This window comes from Diadema antillarum, unplaced genomic scaffold, assembly GCF_040938485.1.
Source record: "Diadema antillarum isolate AM-2024a unplaced genomic scaffold, OU_Dant_1.0 seq00001453_RagTag, whole genome shotgun sequence".
NCBI classification, from domain to species: Eukaryota; Metazoa; Echinodermata; class Echinoidea; order Diadematoida; family Diadematidae; genus Diadema; species Diadema antillarum.
Window position 1 is genome coordinate 96,084 of NW_027272199.1, and position 19,219 is coordinate 115,302.

The 19,219-nt window shown below is 39.3% G+C and overlaps 1 protein-coding gene across 5 annotated transcripts in view; it reads left to right on the forward strand.

The window, feature by feature from the left end:
* The window catches only part of LOC139709589 (uncharacterized), a 91,723-nt gene that overhangs the window by 62,186 nt on the left and 10,318 nt on the right, over positions 1-19,219 (forward strand). For all 5 annotated transcript variants that reach the window (XM_071621546.1, XM_071621551.1, XM_071621550.1 and 2 more), the window contains 4 exons: positions 8,101-8,127; positions 17,170-17,330; positions 18,133-18,334; positions 18,816-19,115. In XM_071621546.1, the coding sequence (XP_071477647.1) occupies positions 8,101-8,127; positions 17,170-17,330; positions 18,133-18,334; positions 18,816-19,115 (690 nt within the window). The remainder of the gene's footprint in view (positions 1-8,100; positions 8,128-17,169; positions 17,331-18,132; positions 18,335-18,815; positions 19,116-19,219) is intronic.

Below are 19,219 nucleotides of genomic sequence, written 5' to 3' on the forward strand. Positions count from 1 at the left end.
CATATTTGCTATTAAATGAAGTGCGCTTGACATCAGACTATGTGCAGGTCTATGGGAGACCTTTAGGCTAATGACATTATCCAGTCTTTAATATTTGCTTGTGAAATTTTTATAAAAACTGCTGTTTTGTGAAGACCCGTGAATCTGTAAAATTCCATAACTTCCATAGGTTTTTGTCCACCATGCAATTTCTACTTTCTCTGCCTGTACTGTGTATAAACCCTCATGAGAATGTACAGTGTACTTGCACTTTCATTGGTTTGTGAGAGCTTTAAATACCATAGCCGACAAAGTCATCTCAAGCCTGGAGAAGTGTTTCACTTTCATAAGACAGTGAGCTGAAAGGTTTAACGGAGGCACTGTGTCATTTTGCCCTGTACACTTTTTATCATTCATTATTTTTAAAGCATCATTGTGCTGAACTGGACCAAATTACTTTATTTTTGATAGGTGTATAGTACTTATCTTACTTGGGATTGATACTGGACACAGCCTAGTATATTTGAGAGCTCTTGAAGTTTGTAAATGTAGACTATACGTCAAAGATATATTTACTTTATATGAGCTATGAAATTTTCTTAGATTGTAATTGTCTTAGATTGTAATATATTGAGTGATAATCTGTTACGCTACATTTGAACATATGGTATATAAATGATTTGTTATGTGTTTAAAAACATTTGTCATCAGATATCAATACAGGAAAATATTTGTCCATTTCCAGTATAAAGAGTCTCTATAGTAGTTTCCACAGCACAAAGTGTATTTCAAACTACATGTACAAGCAGCTTGCCGTAATTAGAACCGGAAAAAAATTATGTTTATTGACTGACAAAAAGGCTGTTCATTCACACTGTTCAACAAGAAGTGATGGGCATTCACATACACAAAACACCTATTACTGTATTAAAAGCATGATGTTTTCGTGACATGAAATTTTTGAGAATTGCCACTGGCATTCTATTCATATAGTGTAGATAAGATCTCTTTTCATGCATTTTGATTTCATGAATCTTGGCTCTCGCAAAATTTGCAAATTTTAAATGCACCTGAGCATTTCTGTTTTTACAGTATGCATAATTTCCATACCATGGCTTGACACTCTTCGCAGTCATAACAGTGAAACGTGATGCTTGATGAGTCAAAACCCGGCACTGATAAGCAGAGGAAAGTTAGATGTAGGAACGCAGACATCAATGTGTACAAGTAGTCAACAATATCTTGAGAGAGAAGGGGGGGGGGGGATCTAGTGCTGCTTGACAAATGATGCTTGCATGCGAAGTACTGCACTGTATGATACAAGAGTGTTAAAATTAAGTTTAGAGAGTTGAGCTCGTATTACCAACTGTGGCTAGGGTTCTGATACTCTGAGAATACCGTTTTATGAAATGAAATATAAACCAGTGGATGGTACTCACGTTTCACATTGGAGATATTACATCTGTTCTCTGTCTTTTAATGTGTGTCTGGGGCCAATTTTCCAGAGATTTGCAGCGTTCTTGGCCGACGGCATCTCACAGTGCTTGAAGGGATGTGTAAGTCATAGCACAGCTAAATTTAGCCTTTAGTAGTAGGTGCCATATAATTGTACGTTTTTTGAGGGAGAGTACACTTGTTCGGTATTTTATTGGCAATGCATCAGCCTGTATCCATTCGATAGGCACTATTCATTTCATGGCAACCCTGTGTTTGCAGAGGAGATTACACACTTATTGAGAAGTACTTGCACTGTTAATTTTTTTTTTCTCTCCATAGGTTTGAGCCAGATCACGCTCCACTATTGTATTGATAAGCCATGAAAGAGGTGTAAAGCATACTTGCAAACTGTACTTCAATGAGAAAAATCAAGCCTGTAATCTGCTCAAACATGAAGTGGGGGTAGGAATGCTTTTAATCTGCCCAGTTTTTGTGTGTTTGGAAGGATAATTGTGATTTTTTTTTCTTGTCAAGTGCACAAACTGGAACCCTATTATGTTTCTTTTTTTTTATCATTTCATGATAAGAACAACTTGTGGTCACAGTGGAGTGTCAAATGGCCATGGAATGTAGGGCACGAAAAGTCAACTTTCCACGCTGTTTTGATAACTGCTCTCTTAAATCGCGGGGGGGGGGGGGGGGGGGGGGGGGTATGTGATATTTCTTCAACACCCTCTTGGCTAGGGCCACCCCTCCCACCTCCCACCACACCCTCCCACCTCTCTCTGGAGAGGTAGAGGGGACAGAGCTCAGCACTTCCTGTCCATGGGCAAGGGTCCGAGGTGCACTTTCATTCAGGGCCTTGGAGTGTAGAGGTCTGTCGTACAGGTTTGCCCAGACACCATCTGTCACGCACTTGTGACCACCAACAATCACCCGGCCAAGTGAAACCTGTAGTGGAACATCAGTACGTCTTGCTTGCGCAGTACCGGCAACTGTGAAGTTGCATTCATTTTTTTTTTCCTTTCCTTCCTGTGACAAGAGAGGGGGAGAGTTGTACCTGCGTGTTTTCTGCCCACTCGACGGCATGATTTGATGTGGAGAAAGGAAAGAGGCTACCGATATCCCAGTTATGATCTTTTGTTCACATATTCTATCAGCGTTGAGATCAGGCTGGATGGGCTAATTGTGATGCTGGATTGTAGCTACATGTATCTAGGCCGATACTCACTGTGTAGATTGTGCCCATGAGACTAGACTCCCTATGCTGGGCTTGTGTTGGACGAGCTGTTCAGTGCTTGGAATATCCATACTGTTTACTTCCTGTGTTGGTATGAGGGACGAAATGTGGAGACATTTTTAGGATCAAGGATTTTACAATGTTTGAGCATGGACCAAAGAAAGCTGACCGGGGAAAGGGTAAGTGGTTGTTGTTGTAATTTTTTTTCAGTGTTATAAAGTGAGAAGCAAAATGTCGGCCTGAAAAAAAGAAACTTCGACACAGTTGAACATGTTGGAGGCAGTCGACTGTATCCACCAGGGTATTTGATACACTGTAGGAGTGAATTTAGACAGCCTATTATTTGCCAAAGATAAACATTGTAGAGGGTGGGTGTGTGTGTGGATTTCGGGGTTCACTTTCCATGCCTTATGCTGTGCTTGAAATCATAATAGACCTGCTTTTGCGTGAGAACATTGATAAAAACCAAGCAGGAAACATTCTTTGTTTCATGATTAATGAAATCGATGAAAATCTTCCCCAGCCAAGTAACACTCTTCATACAGCGTAGGCAATGCCGTATACCATACTACGTGTTCTCTTGTAAAGAGGTTTCAAATCCTTGAACATAGACTTGACAACCACAAATGTCTGGATGAGAACCACAGTGGTATACCAGGAAATTCATGAGGAAAGCCACTCGCATATTGTCTGGAAAGTCCCAATTCACAAAAAGTATTGTATTCACATAAACATGTGGCATGAGTAGTAGTAGTGTGGGATGCAGAATGGGCGGGAACTGGGAGATATCTGCAGACTGTGTGTTTTATAATAGACCATCTTCAACCATCTGTGTGCCACATAGTATCGCCTCAGATGTATGTATATGAAATTTGTGCATATATTTGATTCTTTGGCACAAAAAGGGGTAATATAATACTCCTGGTGCTAAGACATGATGACATTATTTAATTGATACTATCAGAGATAGTAGCAGACATCTTGGATGTGCAAAGAAAATATAGAAAATTTTGGGGCATGATTTGTTTTGTCACTGCCCATCAAAGGCATTGGTAATTAGAGTTCCCATGAATACACAGTACATATGTCAATTGTGCTACTGCATGCTGTGCATATAGAGAAATCTTGTAAGACCTCAAGGCTTCAACAAAAGAGGGTCGCTTCCGTGTAAAGAATCCTGACCAGAGCACCGAGTAAATATCTGGACCATACAATGGAGTAATCTCTCACAAAGAATTTGGCATGTACATCTCTTTAAACTCAAGATGTGAACAACACAATGATGGCTTCTTTCTTTCTTGGAATGTTCTGAACTCGCTAGTTTGTTGGAAGATAACGTTGTGATAGCTGGCCTGACCAGGATTATTAGTATGGAGCAGAAATTTGGTTTTACTGAATGAAGAACGTAATTATAAAGTCAGTAAAGATAAAACACACTGTGCTGTCCGGTATGAAATAAATGCACAACAATAATAAAACTCTTAGTATCCATGGAGCAGTATGGCAGTGCTTTTAAAGGGAAGGCAAACCCAAAGAGCAATGTGGATTGAGTGAAAGCAGCAACATTAGTAGAACACATCAGTGAAAGTTTGATGAAAATCGGACAATCGATGCAAAAGTTATGAATTTTTAGAGTTTTGCTTGTTGGAACTGCTGGATGAGGAGACTACTAGAGGTTATGACGTATGGGTGGACGGCAATATAGAGAAAATATAAAAGAACATTCCACAAACATTAATTTTTCATGAAAATCACAAATCATCAACTTGATACTGTCATATGCTAAGGGTAGCAATTATTTCCCCTGCTTTCTGAAAGCGGTTAGTCAAGTGCTCTTTCATAATGCTAGAAAAGTGAATTTTTGTTGAATTTCCTTTATATTATCTTTGTATTGTTGTCCACTCATACATCATAACCTCTAGTAGTCTCCTCATCCAGCAGTTACAACACCAAACTTTAAAAATTCATAACTTTTGCATCGATTGTCCATTTTTTCTCAAACTTTCACTGATGTGTTCTACTAATGTTGCTGCTTTCACTCAATCCACATTGCTCTTTGGGTTTGCCTTCCCTTTAAAAGTCCAGCAGACTCTTGAAGTGCCTTGGGAATTGATGAGAGGCCAGTGAACATAGAATAAGGATTATGATTCACCGCAGGAGGTTGAGTGTGATCAAGAAGTTGATGTGCACAATATTCTTTTACTTAAAGGCAGTATTACCATTTACAGATGAAACAAAATCCCAGCTTTAGTGTGCTTCAAAATAGTTCTAAAATGTGAGTTAGGGATAAAAACAACCAATGTAAAAATGTTAATCAGTATAATCAAAGTTTAGTATTGTTATATAAAAAATGTGAACAATTGTTATAAAGAAATTGTTTCCAGAATAAACCATAGTATCTACAGTTACGGATTATTGAGAAAAATAGTAATATCTCCTTATATTTTAGACTTAATTGCAAAATGTTTATCTGGTAGGATGTTTTGTGATGCAACTGACCTACACATATGATAACTTGAACATTTTTTAAATCACTGCTCCCAATGGTAAACAATACCCTTAAGTGCCGTATGGTATGATGGATATTGTGGAAGTAGGCAGGAAGTGCGAAAGATGGGATTCTACCTTTAAGGGAAGAATACTTTTGATGAGCTGAGGCAGTTGGCTGCTGTGTCTAGTATCGGTCGGCTTACGTGTTCCCAGTCACATCAAGGTGCGCTGTGATTGAGGGGAACATCCCTGTGTAGTGACTTCATTCTATCTAGTACTTTGGAATAACAAGGACATACGGTGGCTTCTGCTATAGTGAGGCAACCTACTGCTTTTGTGTCACGGCAGACATTTAGAGAGACGGGTAGCGCGTACACCAGGAATCATGACGAGTGCAATGTCGGGGGAGATTCTGCTGTTTAGAGAGCCATTTGAAGGTACAGTTTCAGAGCTGTGGTATGAAGCAAATTGTCGCGATTGTTTTCCTATGCCAGATGTGAGTTCACCATTAGTACGGATTCGTTGTGCATATATTAGAGAATGAATGTTATGAAGTCATTTTGTTATTGTGCCCTTCGCAGTACACAGTGAATAGGGAATACTGCGGGCACTGCGGCATTTCATGACACTTGTTCTTGTGGCAAAAACTGACTTCAGCCATATAGTATAGCAGTACTGGTACTTGTCACCTGTGTGAAAAGTGTTCACTAACATTGTCCCATGTTATTGTGGCCGTGAACGGAATGTTTGTCTTTGCATGGCGGTTCAGTGTAGATGGAATGGAGTTATATTATATTCTTGTTTACCTTTCTTGCATAGCATTGATACTCCTGTAAAGTATGTCTAGCTGGTCAAAATATCTTGGTATTGACATAAGGCTAGTCTCAGTCTTTACATGTATGTCTGTGGATGTGGTGTCCCAACCCCAGTGCATTTAATGTTAACCCGTAGAAAGTCATATTCTTAAAATACCATTGAGATATAATGCAGTATACAATGTAACTGCTGTTAGTTGTTACAGCTCCTGAAGGTACAATATCTTAGTCTAGGTCCAAGGCTTTGCACTGCACATGGTCTCCATCTGGGTAGACCGAGTGCGGAGAAGACATCAGCTTGTCTGAGTAGGCTGTAGGAGGCAGTCACCGAGGCATTGGTAGACAAAGAGAGTGAAGCCCACGCCATATTATTTGAAAAAGGGGAAAACAGAACAGAACAGAACAAGTGATGTCTTAAAGCGAGACTACACAACGGTGTCTGTCCTTGCACCTTGGGAACATTTGACTGTGCAACTCCATTCTTTTGCAGTAGAAAGAGAGAGAACACTGGTAATCGCATATTTTATACTATGTACAATGTAGTATCAGTCAAAATGGACATAAAGAGCTGGCACACAATGCTGGAAGAGAGATTGAAATGTACCATCACTCTTTTTATTTAATACCAATTTTAAAAAGACAAATTATACTCTACTTTATTTAGTTTTAATTTGTTTTGGCATGTCTTTTAGATATTATGATAACTCTTCAAACTTTCATGTAGTGGGCCTGTTTGTAAAGAAATCAAGCAACCCTTGGCATCCATATTTTTCTTCTGTTGGTAGTGCTGCTTGACTTGCCCGTGTCATCCAAATCAGTTAATGATGTTTTGAAATTCAATGGGTGCTAACTTTTTAGAGAGGAGCAAGCTGTTTCTCAGCCCCTTCGTAGGAAGCAGTGAAGGCTTTCACTGTTTCAAAGATCTTATTTTCTTTAAAGTGCCGCATGCCAAAATAGATAGTGCAAGTCTGAATGCAATTTTTTATGTAATTTGCATTATGTTTTCAAACCATGACCTTGAATGGTCTCAAAATTGTGGCCCACATGTAAGTTCCTATCAACTTTTGCTAGATTCATGTTATCGGCCTAAGTGTTAAAAATAGATGGTTTTACCTCTGAAACGTGATCAAGGAAGTAAAGCTTCGCCGGATCGTACAAATGGTACATAATAGAACTATATTCACATGTCAAGTTGTACATATTCTTGCATGTTGAACATATTGAGAGCTGTCTGTGTGATTCACAGGCCATGGCGTCTTTGATGCAGCTGTTGAGTGTAACATCCTTTGCAGTATAAGCAGTTGACGAGTAGAATCATTGTGTGTGTGTGTGAACACTTTGCATTATACTGTAAAACACATTTAGAAATTATGCAATATAGAAACACAGTTACAAGTCATGGAGTCTTTTGTATAAAGTGTGGAAGCCCTCATATACATGTATTCTGTAGCCAAATTTCTATCCCAAATAATCATATGTTTCATCTTTTATGTGATATCATTCCAAATGTTATAGTTGTTTTAGTACTAGTACCTGATAATGTTGACATGGTGCTTTAATAGCATTTAACTGCTGTCTCATGGTTGTATCAATTTTATTATTCTATTTGCTAGATGGTTACTTTCTGTGAATGTGGAATTATTTTGTTTGATATTTTGATTTTTGTCATGCAACTATACAGACATAAAATTCCATTTTTAAAAAAGTGTGATACATTTAATAGTCAATTTGAAGAGCTCTGAGGGTTTGAGATAGCCTTTTTTGCATTTCGATACACCTTTATGAGTTCATAGTTGAAGATTGATTCAAGAGTTGACAGTTTAACCAGCCTGGTGCCATTTTAGCAGCTGTTGCTACTTCTTATATCTGTTACAGGCTTTACAAACTGGATTTGAAGTTTAATCTAGATGCATCAGTCACAGTATAAAGTAAACTGCAAACCATGTTTCAAAAAATTTCCGTTAAAAGTATGACTTGGCCAAAAATATCCACATTTAGAAGTTTGCCATGTACACCTGTGTTACCCGTTTTACTAAATGTCCAGCATACATTTGATTGAAAATTTATTTTATGTCGTTAATTCCATAAAATAAAATAAATATATGATTTATGTTATGTTTTGTTTATTTTGTTCCAAAGCCTCGTACAAAAGATCAAGACCAAAAGGTAATGATTTAAAGGCATGGCCGGAAAACATCTTTTGTGGTCATGTGACATTGTGCTAGTCTGTGATGTACAAACTTTTGTATACATTGTCAAACACCGCTTGCACCTCATTCATGTAAAAATTTATGTGTAGCTATGCTGCATCAGTATTTTACTTGTAGTGTACTAAAGTAGTATGTAAGGCCCAGTTCTTGTCTGTGTGGAAAATACAAGTACATGTATGAAAGAAAAGGGCTTTTTACACTTGTGTTTCTTAACCCTGGACTTTCTCTGACCCAGGACTATCGTTAGTCCCGTACCAATTTTTTCAGCTTTTTACACTCGCCAATTAGTCCCGTACTATCTCTTCTCCGGGGCTAAGGAGAAAACTGACCTTTTTACACTCGTATTTTTTAGCCCCGGACTTTCCAAACCACATGAATATTCATAATTACGCTGTGTACTGTACACGTACACGCACGCACCGGCAGCACTTGATTACCTCGTTTCTGATTGGTCAGTGAGGGTCGGACTTCGTCTCCATCGCTTAGCCCAGGATTATTTTTTCGTTCTGTTTACACTCACTTGCTTGGCACCGCAATTGTGGTGCTAACCCCTGCTATTTTGCAGGGCCAGATAGTACCGTACTATCGGTGGGGCTAGCCCACTTTGGCAAAAATGAGTGTAAACAGAAAGTGGGCTGACGATAGTCCCGTACCAACGGTGGGGCTAAGGCCCCCCCTTAGCCCCACCGTTGGTCCGGGGCTAAGCAAAAATTTACAAGTGTAAAAAGCCCTAAAGAAACAATTTACACAAATGTCAGGCATGCTAAATAGAAGTGTACTTTGCAGACACTTTGATGGAAAGTCATATATCAGACAACTATGCATCACATTGTTACTCTTTTCCATAATCCATCACAGGGAATAGGTTAGTGATCAAACTGTTGACAGTCCGACCTCTGTTATCCGGCCATGTTGGGACTATAGCGCCTGTTCAGATTTTTGCAATTTGGCCTGATATGGGAGACATGTAATGATTATGTATAGTGTACATACAATTTGTAGGTATATGAGATATATGTAGACTGCCGACCCAGTGGTACATGTAGCTACAGTATATACAGCGCTTGCAGGTACATGTAGTTTACACTGCAACAATAGTGTAATTTATGCTAGCCTGTGATACAGTCATAGTCATATTCATGAAATTGAAACATTTTACTGTAAAATTCATAACATATTTCTGTAGGCAGTATAATAAGTAATTTCTGTGCTCCCAAGTTTTATAGGAGTTTGAATTGTGTTTGAAATTACTTTTTTTCCTTTTTTTGCCTGGGGGGGGGGGGGGGGGGGGTCTTCATTTCCTGAAGGGATAATAAAGAAGTCTGGAAAAAAGAAGTCTGGAAAAAAGAAGGCTGGATGATCGAGGTCGGAATGTGTAATATGAAAACAATGCTTGTACAAATGTCTTGAAAAACTCAGAAAGCTTTAATATCACCAGCTGCATGCCCATTGTCATCACATCATGTCGTGATTTTGCATGAAAATGGAAGTGTATGATGTGAGTTTGAGGAAAATTTACACTGTAGTCACTTCTGTATGCATAAACAAGAGATCTTAACCTTTGCTACAGCTGTACCTACAACAGGGTGCTACATAAGCACTTGCCCGATTGCCCGGGGCAAGTAAAAATCAAAGTAGGGCAAGTGTTTTGAAACAATGAGAATAAATGCTTGCCCGAATTGGGCAAGTAAAACATTTTTAAGCCATCTTTACTTCCCAACACTTACATGAAGAAGTCTCACCAATCCAACACCAGCACTCTATCGAACCAAGTTTGTTACTCTGCACATGTGCTGTTTATTCAAATAATTGTGTTTTATCAAGCCCTTGACTTTACAAGTGATTTTCTATATCATTTTCTTATATCTTTGGACTTTCTTTTCAGGCAAGTAAAATTCACTTTCGGGCAAGTGTTCTGCAACAATTTGAAAATGTGCCTGCCCGACTGGGCAAGCGGTAAAAAAAAAATGTTATGTAGCCCCCTGCTACAATGTATTTAAACATTTGGAAAATCAATCTATATATTTTTAACAGTGCTTTCAACAACCACAATTAAAGTACTCATCATCTTTTTGATATCTATTCTATACCAAAGAATCAAGTTGTAATTATGCTTGGTCATGCAGTACTCTGAAACATGCTACTAAAGCATGAATATAGTTCAATTATTATAAAATCATGCATTTCCGTTTCCCGGTTTTGTTCAAAGTACATTTCCAATTGTTGGGGGCCCTTGAAGTACTATAATGTAGGAATACATTTCTATCCATGCAACCCCTGTATGGAAAAAAAATATATAAAGCCATCTGTAACGAAAAAAGAGAGATTTTATGGTATTTTATGTGCAGGCCAAATGGAAGATGGGCTCACATGCTACATTGATCACAGAGTTGCCAATCTGCATTTGATTGATCACAACTTTAAAAAAATAACTTCTTAATCCTTAGTTTTCATCAGAATCTCTTTGAACTTTCACTGTCTTGTTCCTCTCTATTTTGTGCCTCTATTCAGGCAAACTGATTTTCAGAATGGACTTCCCAGGGGTTATTAATTGATGGTGCTTCATTAGATAGAGTCAATTAATATTTTCCGTCTATTGAGCCCGCTGTTTGTATGATATTATATCTCTTCAATGCAGAATTTTCAAGAGACTTCTCCTGGTTATGTCTATAACTCATCCTTAGTGTAGCAACACATTCTAGAAAATTTATTCGGCAACAAATTCTAGAAAAGTTTATCCTTCTTATTGCCATTTTTTTTTTTTTTTTTTTTTTGAGGGGGATGGATGAATTTCTCATTGAAGTCCATTTTGCATAGCAGTTTGCAGAAATGCAGGAATTTCAAATCATAGTCATGGTTTTGTCTGTAACTCATCTTTAATTTGGCAACATATTCTAGAAAATTAGAATTCCTTTTCATATTTCATATTGGCAAAAGAGGCAAGTTTTGAATTGAAGGTTGAATTTTCTTCATATTTGCTCTACATCATTCTACGCATGTGACATCCCAAACTGTAGTAGTCTTCTCATCCAGCTACGGCATCACTGAAACTTCAAAAATTCTTAACTTTTGAACATATTGTCCAATTTTCCTCAAACTTTCACTCATGTGTTCTTCTAGTGTTCCTGCATATAAATTGACTCAATCCATATGTACAGTATGCTGTATGATGGTGAACTTGTTCTTTAAACTGCACTGGCAATGGATCTGGTGAGATTGTGTAGCAGGTATTAAGTAGTAGCTGCCTTGACAGGTCATTGACAACCCACTGTTTTGATCACATTTGCTGGCAGTGTATAGCCTTGAAAGCATGTGACTGATGCTGACTACGTTTTCATATACCGGTAGTGTACCACCAGGTATAGAATAGGGAATATCTCGCCTTTGGCACTGCAGGTTGGAGATGTGATACTTGATACAGCTTTTGAGCTTGTCAAGTTCTTATGATTCATAGCTGCATTTGTTACAGAACATATCATTGGTTTGCGACTTACATACCAGTGGCATGGCTGTTTCGATGAGCGGATTTTACTCATAAAAAGCAGAGTGCCTTGAATGCAATCATGTGCATGCTTCAAAGGAATACACTGGTTCAATGTACAAGTACTCTACTATTGTATTGCTCAGTATTTCAGACTTGTGACATCTTTAATGATATGTAGTATGCATGATGAGTTGTTGTAATAGCACATGGCATAGCCTATGGGCTTCACTATGAGGCACATGTCATACAGTATATCCATACCCAAGCAGTAGAGAGAATTTAACCCGTTGAGGACGGACTGATTTTGCTACAACACGCATTTCCCATAGACACCTGCCCGAGTATACTCGGGACTCGTCCTCAACGAGTTAACATACAAACCTGTCTAAAAATGAACAGTAATCAATGTCAGCCATGTGTGTAAAGTGGCTTGGTACCAGTGCATTGACTTTGCATGTACATTTATACCATTGTATGAAGTATAAAGTGTCTCTGATTTGTTTCCCATGTAGAAATGTGTATCAGAAATAGTCCTTACTGCTCTGAGTAAGAAGGCAAGGCAGCTTTGTGTGTCATGCTCTTAACATGACTTAATCGTCACGGCAACAGGTTAAACCACAGCACCTGCGCTTTGTGATGAGTGTCAACAGAATACCTACCGAGTTATATTGATATTGACTGCACAGATAAGCCAAGTCATGGAAGGACGTGGCCTAAAAAGCCCTTTATTTATGAGTAATGAAAGCTATTGGCTAGATACTGTTTGCTTTGTCTGTGCAAGGTTTGCGGTTCAAGAAAAGGTCTGCGACCTTGATTGTAGATTGCATGGATGTTTAGTATTTGATCGTAAAGAGTATTATTCAATACATTATCTGCCTGAAAACCTCAGTGCAGTTCTTTCAGAGTCCCATCTTTAGTAAATAGAGACATACAATTGTACCTGTATTATATACTGTATGCATTGGTGAGATTTTGAAGATAGCCAGTTAAAGACTGAATTGTAGGCATCAAAAATGCTGGCATGTTGCTAAAAACTCACTTGCCCGCTTGCCCAAATAGAACTTGCAGATAGGCAAGTAAAATGAATGATCACTTTACCTGTTTCAATGTTTCAGGTGTGGAGCTTAGCTTACAGCACTTAATAACGCCCAGTATGGCAACTTGAAGAAATATAAAACTCTTTGTATTAAAATGCCCTGTTCTGACAGCCGATATTACAAAATTTCATGTGAACGGACTGTCTCAAGTGAAAATTGCATCAGCCGTGGATACAGCACAGTCTCATCGCAGCATTGTGCTTGCACCTTCCCATTTTGGATTGCATTGTTTCCATTTTGGTTTGAAAGAAGTCATCAGGTGTGAAATGCCTGACTGACATTCACAGACCTAGCTACAAAGGTGTGGGTGTCTCCCCAACCCCGTGCCTGTTTCCCCCACTAGCGGCATATCCTAACTACATCTTTTACTCGTCCATTTTGGCGATACGAACCGTGGGAAGGAAACATTGGAAGTTCCTCCCCTTTTTAATACCCCACCCCATCTCCCCCCAATCCTTAGTGTTATTCAGTCGATGCGAAGCGGGGAAAGCTTGAATGAATTCTGTCAAGTAGAGGATATATTTAGCCTATGTGTACCTCTGTGGATGCATTCACATGAGGTATAATCATAAGGGATATGGCAGTATACATGCTGGAGAAAGATGAACAGCTGTATAATAGCTTGTTGCACAATAGCTGAATCCTCTATATATGCCAATGTGCTAAGCTCAGCAAGGCTATCTTTTTGACAGTTGGTTAATCTCATCCCTGCCAACCTTGCTCCCCCTTCTCCCCCCCCCCCCACAAAAAAAGAAGAAATGTGGAGGTTTATGTACGAGTTCGACAGAGTATCACTTCATGTTTTGTTACTATACTATTATTCTTGCCATTTTTATACCAAAGTTGCTACATTGTACTTGCATGCCCTAGGAGGGTGATTGAGTTTTAATGATTTAAACTGAACTAAACTAAACTAAACTACACTAAACTAAACTAAACTAAACTAAACTAAACTAAACTAAACTAAACTAAATTCATGGTTAACAATGCAACAGTTCCATGTGAAGGTCGTAACACATTATGAAGGGACTAGTGGGATTATGTAAACCATGCTCATCATTCATAGTCAGTTTTAGGGTATGTGGTGGATAAGTGAGGGAAGAAGGAGAAGGATGAATAAGTAAAGAAGTGGTTGTTGAATATTCTTTCATAACTGGCCTTATCAAATCTGCCTTCTTTTTTTTTTCTGACACATGCCATTATTACATATGTACTTGGATGTCTTTCTTAGTACAATCAAATGTTTTTGACACTGATGACACATGTATGTATGATGACAATTTCTTTGTAACAAGTACATGGCACCTTGCATCAATGAACTCATCTAGATTTTGTATGAGACATAGCAGAATCGCCCTCCCATCAGCCCATTGATAGTAGTCCAACGGAGCATTCGTCACTAGATCTAAGTCCCTCCCATCCTCCGGAGGCGGCGGAGGAAGGGAAGTACTCTGACGGGAGCCAATTAAGCCATTACGATGTGGCTCGGCTGCGTACAGCTGTCAGGTATGATAGCCGCTCTCATTCGGCAGAGTTCCTATTGCGAAAGAAATGGAGTGAAGGTTGTTTTTTAAATAAATGCTTGGTGAGAAATTCATATTTCCTAGATCAAGTGTGCGGGGGAGTACAGGACGGGGTGGGTGCGTGAATTAGGGTATTAAGTCTCCTATCCAAAAATGATTCATTTAGTGTAATGTCAGCCTACTTTAGCTCTTTGATTATCATCAACAGCTTGTTTGTGTACAGTGCCAATGGTAGTTTGGAGAGATTGGCCTGAAAGGGTTAATGGGATACCTCAACATGCTTTAGCATCAGAGCAAACTTATGACAGCAGTCACTGTGGCTGTGTTCCCATACACGCTCTTTACTACCTGGTGGTATTCACATAGTGATTCACATACAATTGTTCCACCCCTTCGAAGTCACACCATTGTGAGCTGCCAGACTCACTGTAGAGTACCTTCATACACTCAATCCTATTCCAGAATTACTAGATACAATGTACCAAGTACACATTGTACTACACTCTTTACTAGTGCTCCCTTTGAATTTGGCTATGAGGAAGATGTAGATTGTGCTCATTTGTGCAAAATTTCCACCAGTTCTTCCAGTGCAGCGTAAACAGGCTCAAGATTTCTGACATGCAAACCGTGATGACAAGAATTGCTTAATTACTACAAGCTATCTCTATGTTAATTGTAACCATGAGTTATTTCTTTCCAATGTGCCCTTGATACCCTTTTAATCTCTAAAAATATCTTAATATTACTCCCCACATCCCCCCTTCCCTTGTTTCACTCATGATGCAAAGTGAATTATGTTTCAGTCAGGTACAAAGAGATAAAAAACGTATGATGAGAACTAAGTGCATTCATGGTTGGTATATATTAGAGTGTATTCAGCTTTGATTCACAAGGTTAGTTTACATACATATCTTTCACGCATTTGGAAAGGACCTCCACTTCTATTTCCAGGAAAGGAAATGTTCATGGAAACTCTCCTCACTGTTGATTATTAAGTTGTCAGGAGCGGTGAGGTGAGGAAGTGGTGCATTATTGTGCCAGACTTTTATCCATGTGACTCAACACATTTCAGTATTTTTTCCCCCTTCCCAATGAAACTTTGATTAACTGTGGGATGGATAAGGTCTGTGTGTCCTTTTAAAGGCACCCAGAAACTACACTGTACATTCACTAGGAAGTGCATTGTACAATTGTACTATGTAGATTTATATTAAGAGACAATAGTCATAAAAATGCCTGGAAGAAACTCTAGGAATAGTGCAGAATTTTAAAAAGTATCATATATTATTAAGAAATGGCTGTCAAATTCCTCAGCAAATGTAGAGGATGGACCAAATAAAAGTGTAAAAAAGGGCCAGTATTTTATCTATTTATTTATTTGTTTATTTATTTATTTTATTTATTTTATTTTTTATGTTTATTTTTTATTTATTTAGTGTTTTTTTTTTTTTTGGGGGGGGGGGGGGGGAATCATATGTAAATCTTGAGTGAGATTTGTACTGTTTCTGAGCTAAGTTTGTATGCATGTGAAAGGCCTAGACATGCATGTTCCAGTTTTGCCATATATGTGTTTTTGCAAATGGTTATATCTGGTACTTCATATACCCAATGTGTGTATTTCAGTCATGTGTTAAAAAAAAAACCAAAAAACTTTTTGTTTATACTGTTCTGACAAACATTTTGCAATTTGTTTTTCAAAGGCACTGGATTCTTTCCCCTCTCTTTACATTCAATCTTATCACTGTGTCTGGTACATGTTTAAAATGTGCAGGAATAAATGATTCACTGCCCTAAAAGATGATGATTTTTATTGTTTGATCTCTCATTCACTATTTTTTTCTTTAGAAGCAGCTGTGATGTAAGTTGTTGGCCTGGTGGTACTGTGCAATCTGAATTGCCCCTTGTGCCAAATTTGCATGTTATATGGGAATGGGAATGTTGAAATAAAAGGCAACCAAATTTTGGTGGTGGAAATTCAAAATCAAGCAATTTGTAGCATTACAAAGTTTATTTTGTATGCTGCCCAGAGAATGAGATTGCTCTTGGTACTATATGAGGGTAAGAATACAGCTGTGCCACGGATCTCTGCGGGAACCTGTTGGTGATATTTTGATATACTTTGATATATGATGATTGTATGTTCATTTGTATTTCATGTTTTGCAGAGATGTCTAATACTCATGATTTGCCATTCATTTGAAAAATATTGTGTCTCATCAGCACATTGCATGAAAATGTACAATGGTCATTTCTTTTTACTTGTATGATGTATACAGGAAAGTAAGAAGTGACGTGGAAAGAATATCAAAGTATGATATGTGTCCCTCAAACTTCACTAAATTCATTGACCATCGTAAGCTATCACTGTCACAGTAACTTTCTACATATCATTTCCTTCATGCATAACTACATGATCTATGTGAATTCTGAATTGAATCTGTTTCAATCACTCCTTAATGAAAACAGCATTGGGCAGAAGCTGTGGAATCAATTTTTCTTCTCAGTATAGAATTTAGTATAGGATGACGTGACACTATTGATGACAGACTTTGCTGCTTCGGAAGAACAAGAAAATTAATTGGTCTTCTCATCAGTGAGGGAGGCAAAGTCAAGTGTTGCTTGGTGACGTAATGAAATATAATTCAGAAAGTCTTTCATGGTACTACCTTTATTTTGTTTTCATTTCCATAGGAAAAAAAATAGACAGGTGATGCAGTTTGCAAATGTTTTCTATACGGCTGAGCACAACTTGCAATTGAATGCATACGCATGGAATGATCACAGTAATGATATTGCAGTTCTTGCATTCCTATGGCACATTGTACTCAACAAAAAACAAACAAAAGACCATGAACACACCATTGACCATTTCATTGATTTGTTTGACCACACAGCGTTTCAGCCGCGTGACATCAAGTCGACGCACTCCACCCCCACACATGGACCCCGCGCCTCGGCCATGGCGGTCACCGAGAGGCTCTCGAGGCCCAAGGGGGGCATGAAGTCCCCCTCCACCAGCACCACCAACCTGTCAACTCCCACAAGCTCTGCCAAGGTAATGCAGCTACACACTGGTGCCTCCTCTTCCCCTTCCCCTTCCCCTCCCCCTCTTCTTCCCCTTTCACTCCCCCCTCCTCTTCCCCACCCCTCTTACCTGCCCCTCTTCCCCACCCCCTCCCCCATCACACTTCTAGCCTTCCATGTCTTACAGTATGCTGCCCTGCCAAAATGATTTGCATCTATTGTCCTGATGTGGTGACTGAAAAGATTAATAGCCAGGGAGTCTTCAGCTTGTGTCCCTTTGCCTTTTTATGCTTCTTGTTGCTTTTGTTACTGGCCTTATTACCAGGAAAACCTTTGATGATTTTCCACATGACTGGGATAAGTTGCCAAGGGACATACCCTCTGTTTAATACTTCAAGGGGAAATAATGATGCGGAAAAAGTGTTCATTCACCTGTTGCTTTTGGCAAGGTTGTTCTTTTCTTTTTTTTTTCCTTGTGGCGGCAGTTTCCACAAAATGGATGATACTGTGGCTCACCTTCTACTGACTACCGCGTACAGCCGTGCCAAATAAAAGGAATATGCAAACATTAAAGGCAGAATAAAAACAAAAGATGGATGTGTGAGTGTATACGCATATAAAGAGATATGCACTAATGGCAATTAGTGAAGGAACAAGTTTGACTTGCAGATCGCATAGACTGATGAAACAAAGGCAACAAATTTTTACAAATTGCTGTTGTTGAGCAAGTGCCATTGTAAGAAGTCAGTAAATAGAAATGCTCACTACATCACATTGAAGCATGTATGTTTTGCCAATCTCTCAATGACAATCTGCCTGATTTTGGTCAACAGAGGGCGCCATCACCCCGGACGGTGGGCAGGCCACCCTCACCCCGACAGAGGACACCCCTCTCTGCGCGGTCGTCCAACGCGTCCAACGCATCGGGTGAGAGCCTGGCCAGTGGGGGCTCCACCACCCCTCGACGGCCATCCTCCCCGCGGAACCTTCCGCGAGACAAGTCTTCAGATTCCCACTCCAGTGGTAAAACGCAGAGTAAGTGTGCAGAATCCTCATTCATTGATGTGCAAAAAAAGAATATATTTTAGGAGAACAAAAAAATTGCTGAGTGAGTGAAGGTTTTCAAACTTAATGTTGTTTTACAAAACCCATCAAAAATTGTCCCATTTCATTTTACAGTGTTTTCTTGTGTAGGATAGGTACCACAGTATTTACAATTTCATTTCTCTTAAAGTTGGTATAAGTCATGTGTGCACGTTCATGTAGAGCAACAACAAAACATCTTAATGAGTTAAGAACTTGCAAACAAAGATTGGTGATATATTGCTCATTGTAATTTTGAATCTTGGAATCCCATACATACATTGTACATGCAGCAAGTCAAAGAATTTTGCATCTTGATATTGGGTGAGTTTGTATTTAGTGGGCATTCCAGCAAAAGAAAAGTTGGAAATGATGGTGTACATGAGCAGAGTGTAAAAGCCTTATCAAATTTTCTTACTGTAACCTCTGTCAGGCAACAAATCCACCAGTAGTAACCCCCCTCCCATCAAGAAGGCACTCACGCCCTCAGCTGGGGTGACCAAACCTACCCCGAGCAAGGCCAGCCAGTCTCCGCGCCCCAAACCCAGTACTCCAGCTAAGAAGGAATCCCCGACCAGCGCCACCCCGGACAAGCCCAGAACGCCCGCGGCAGAGAAGCCCAAGGCGGCGGCAGCGGACAAAGCCAAGGCGCCTCCAGCCACCAAAGCTCCCTCTACGCCGACGTCGGGGCCATCGGAGAAGTCGAAGCCAAAGGAGACCAAGCAGAATGGAAGTGAGTGTGATGAGATGAATCAACATTTTTTAAAGGGACTGTACAGTACTGGTTGAGGTGGGGATTCATGTTTTGAACATTCCTAAGTGAGATAATGAAAAACC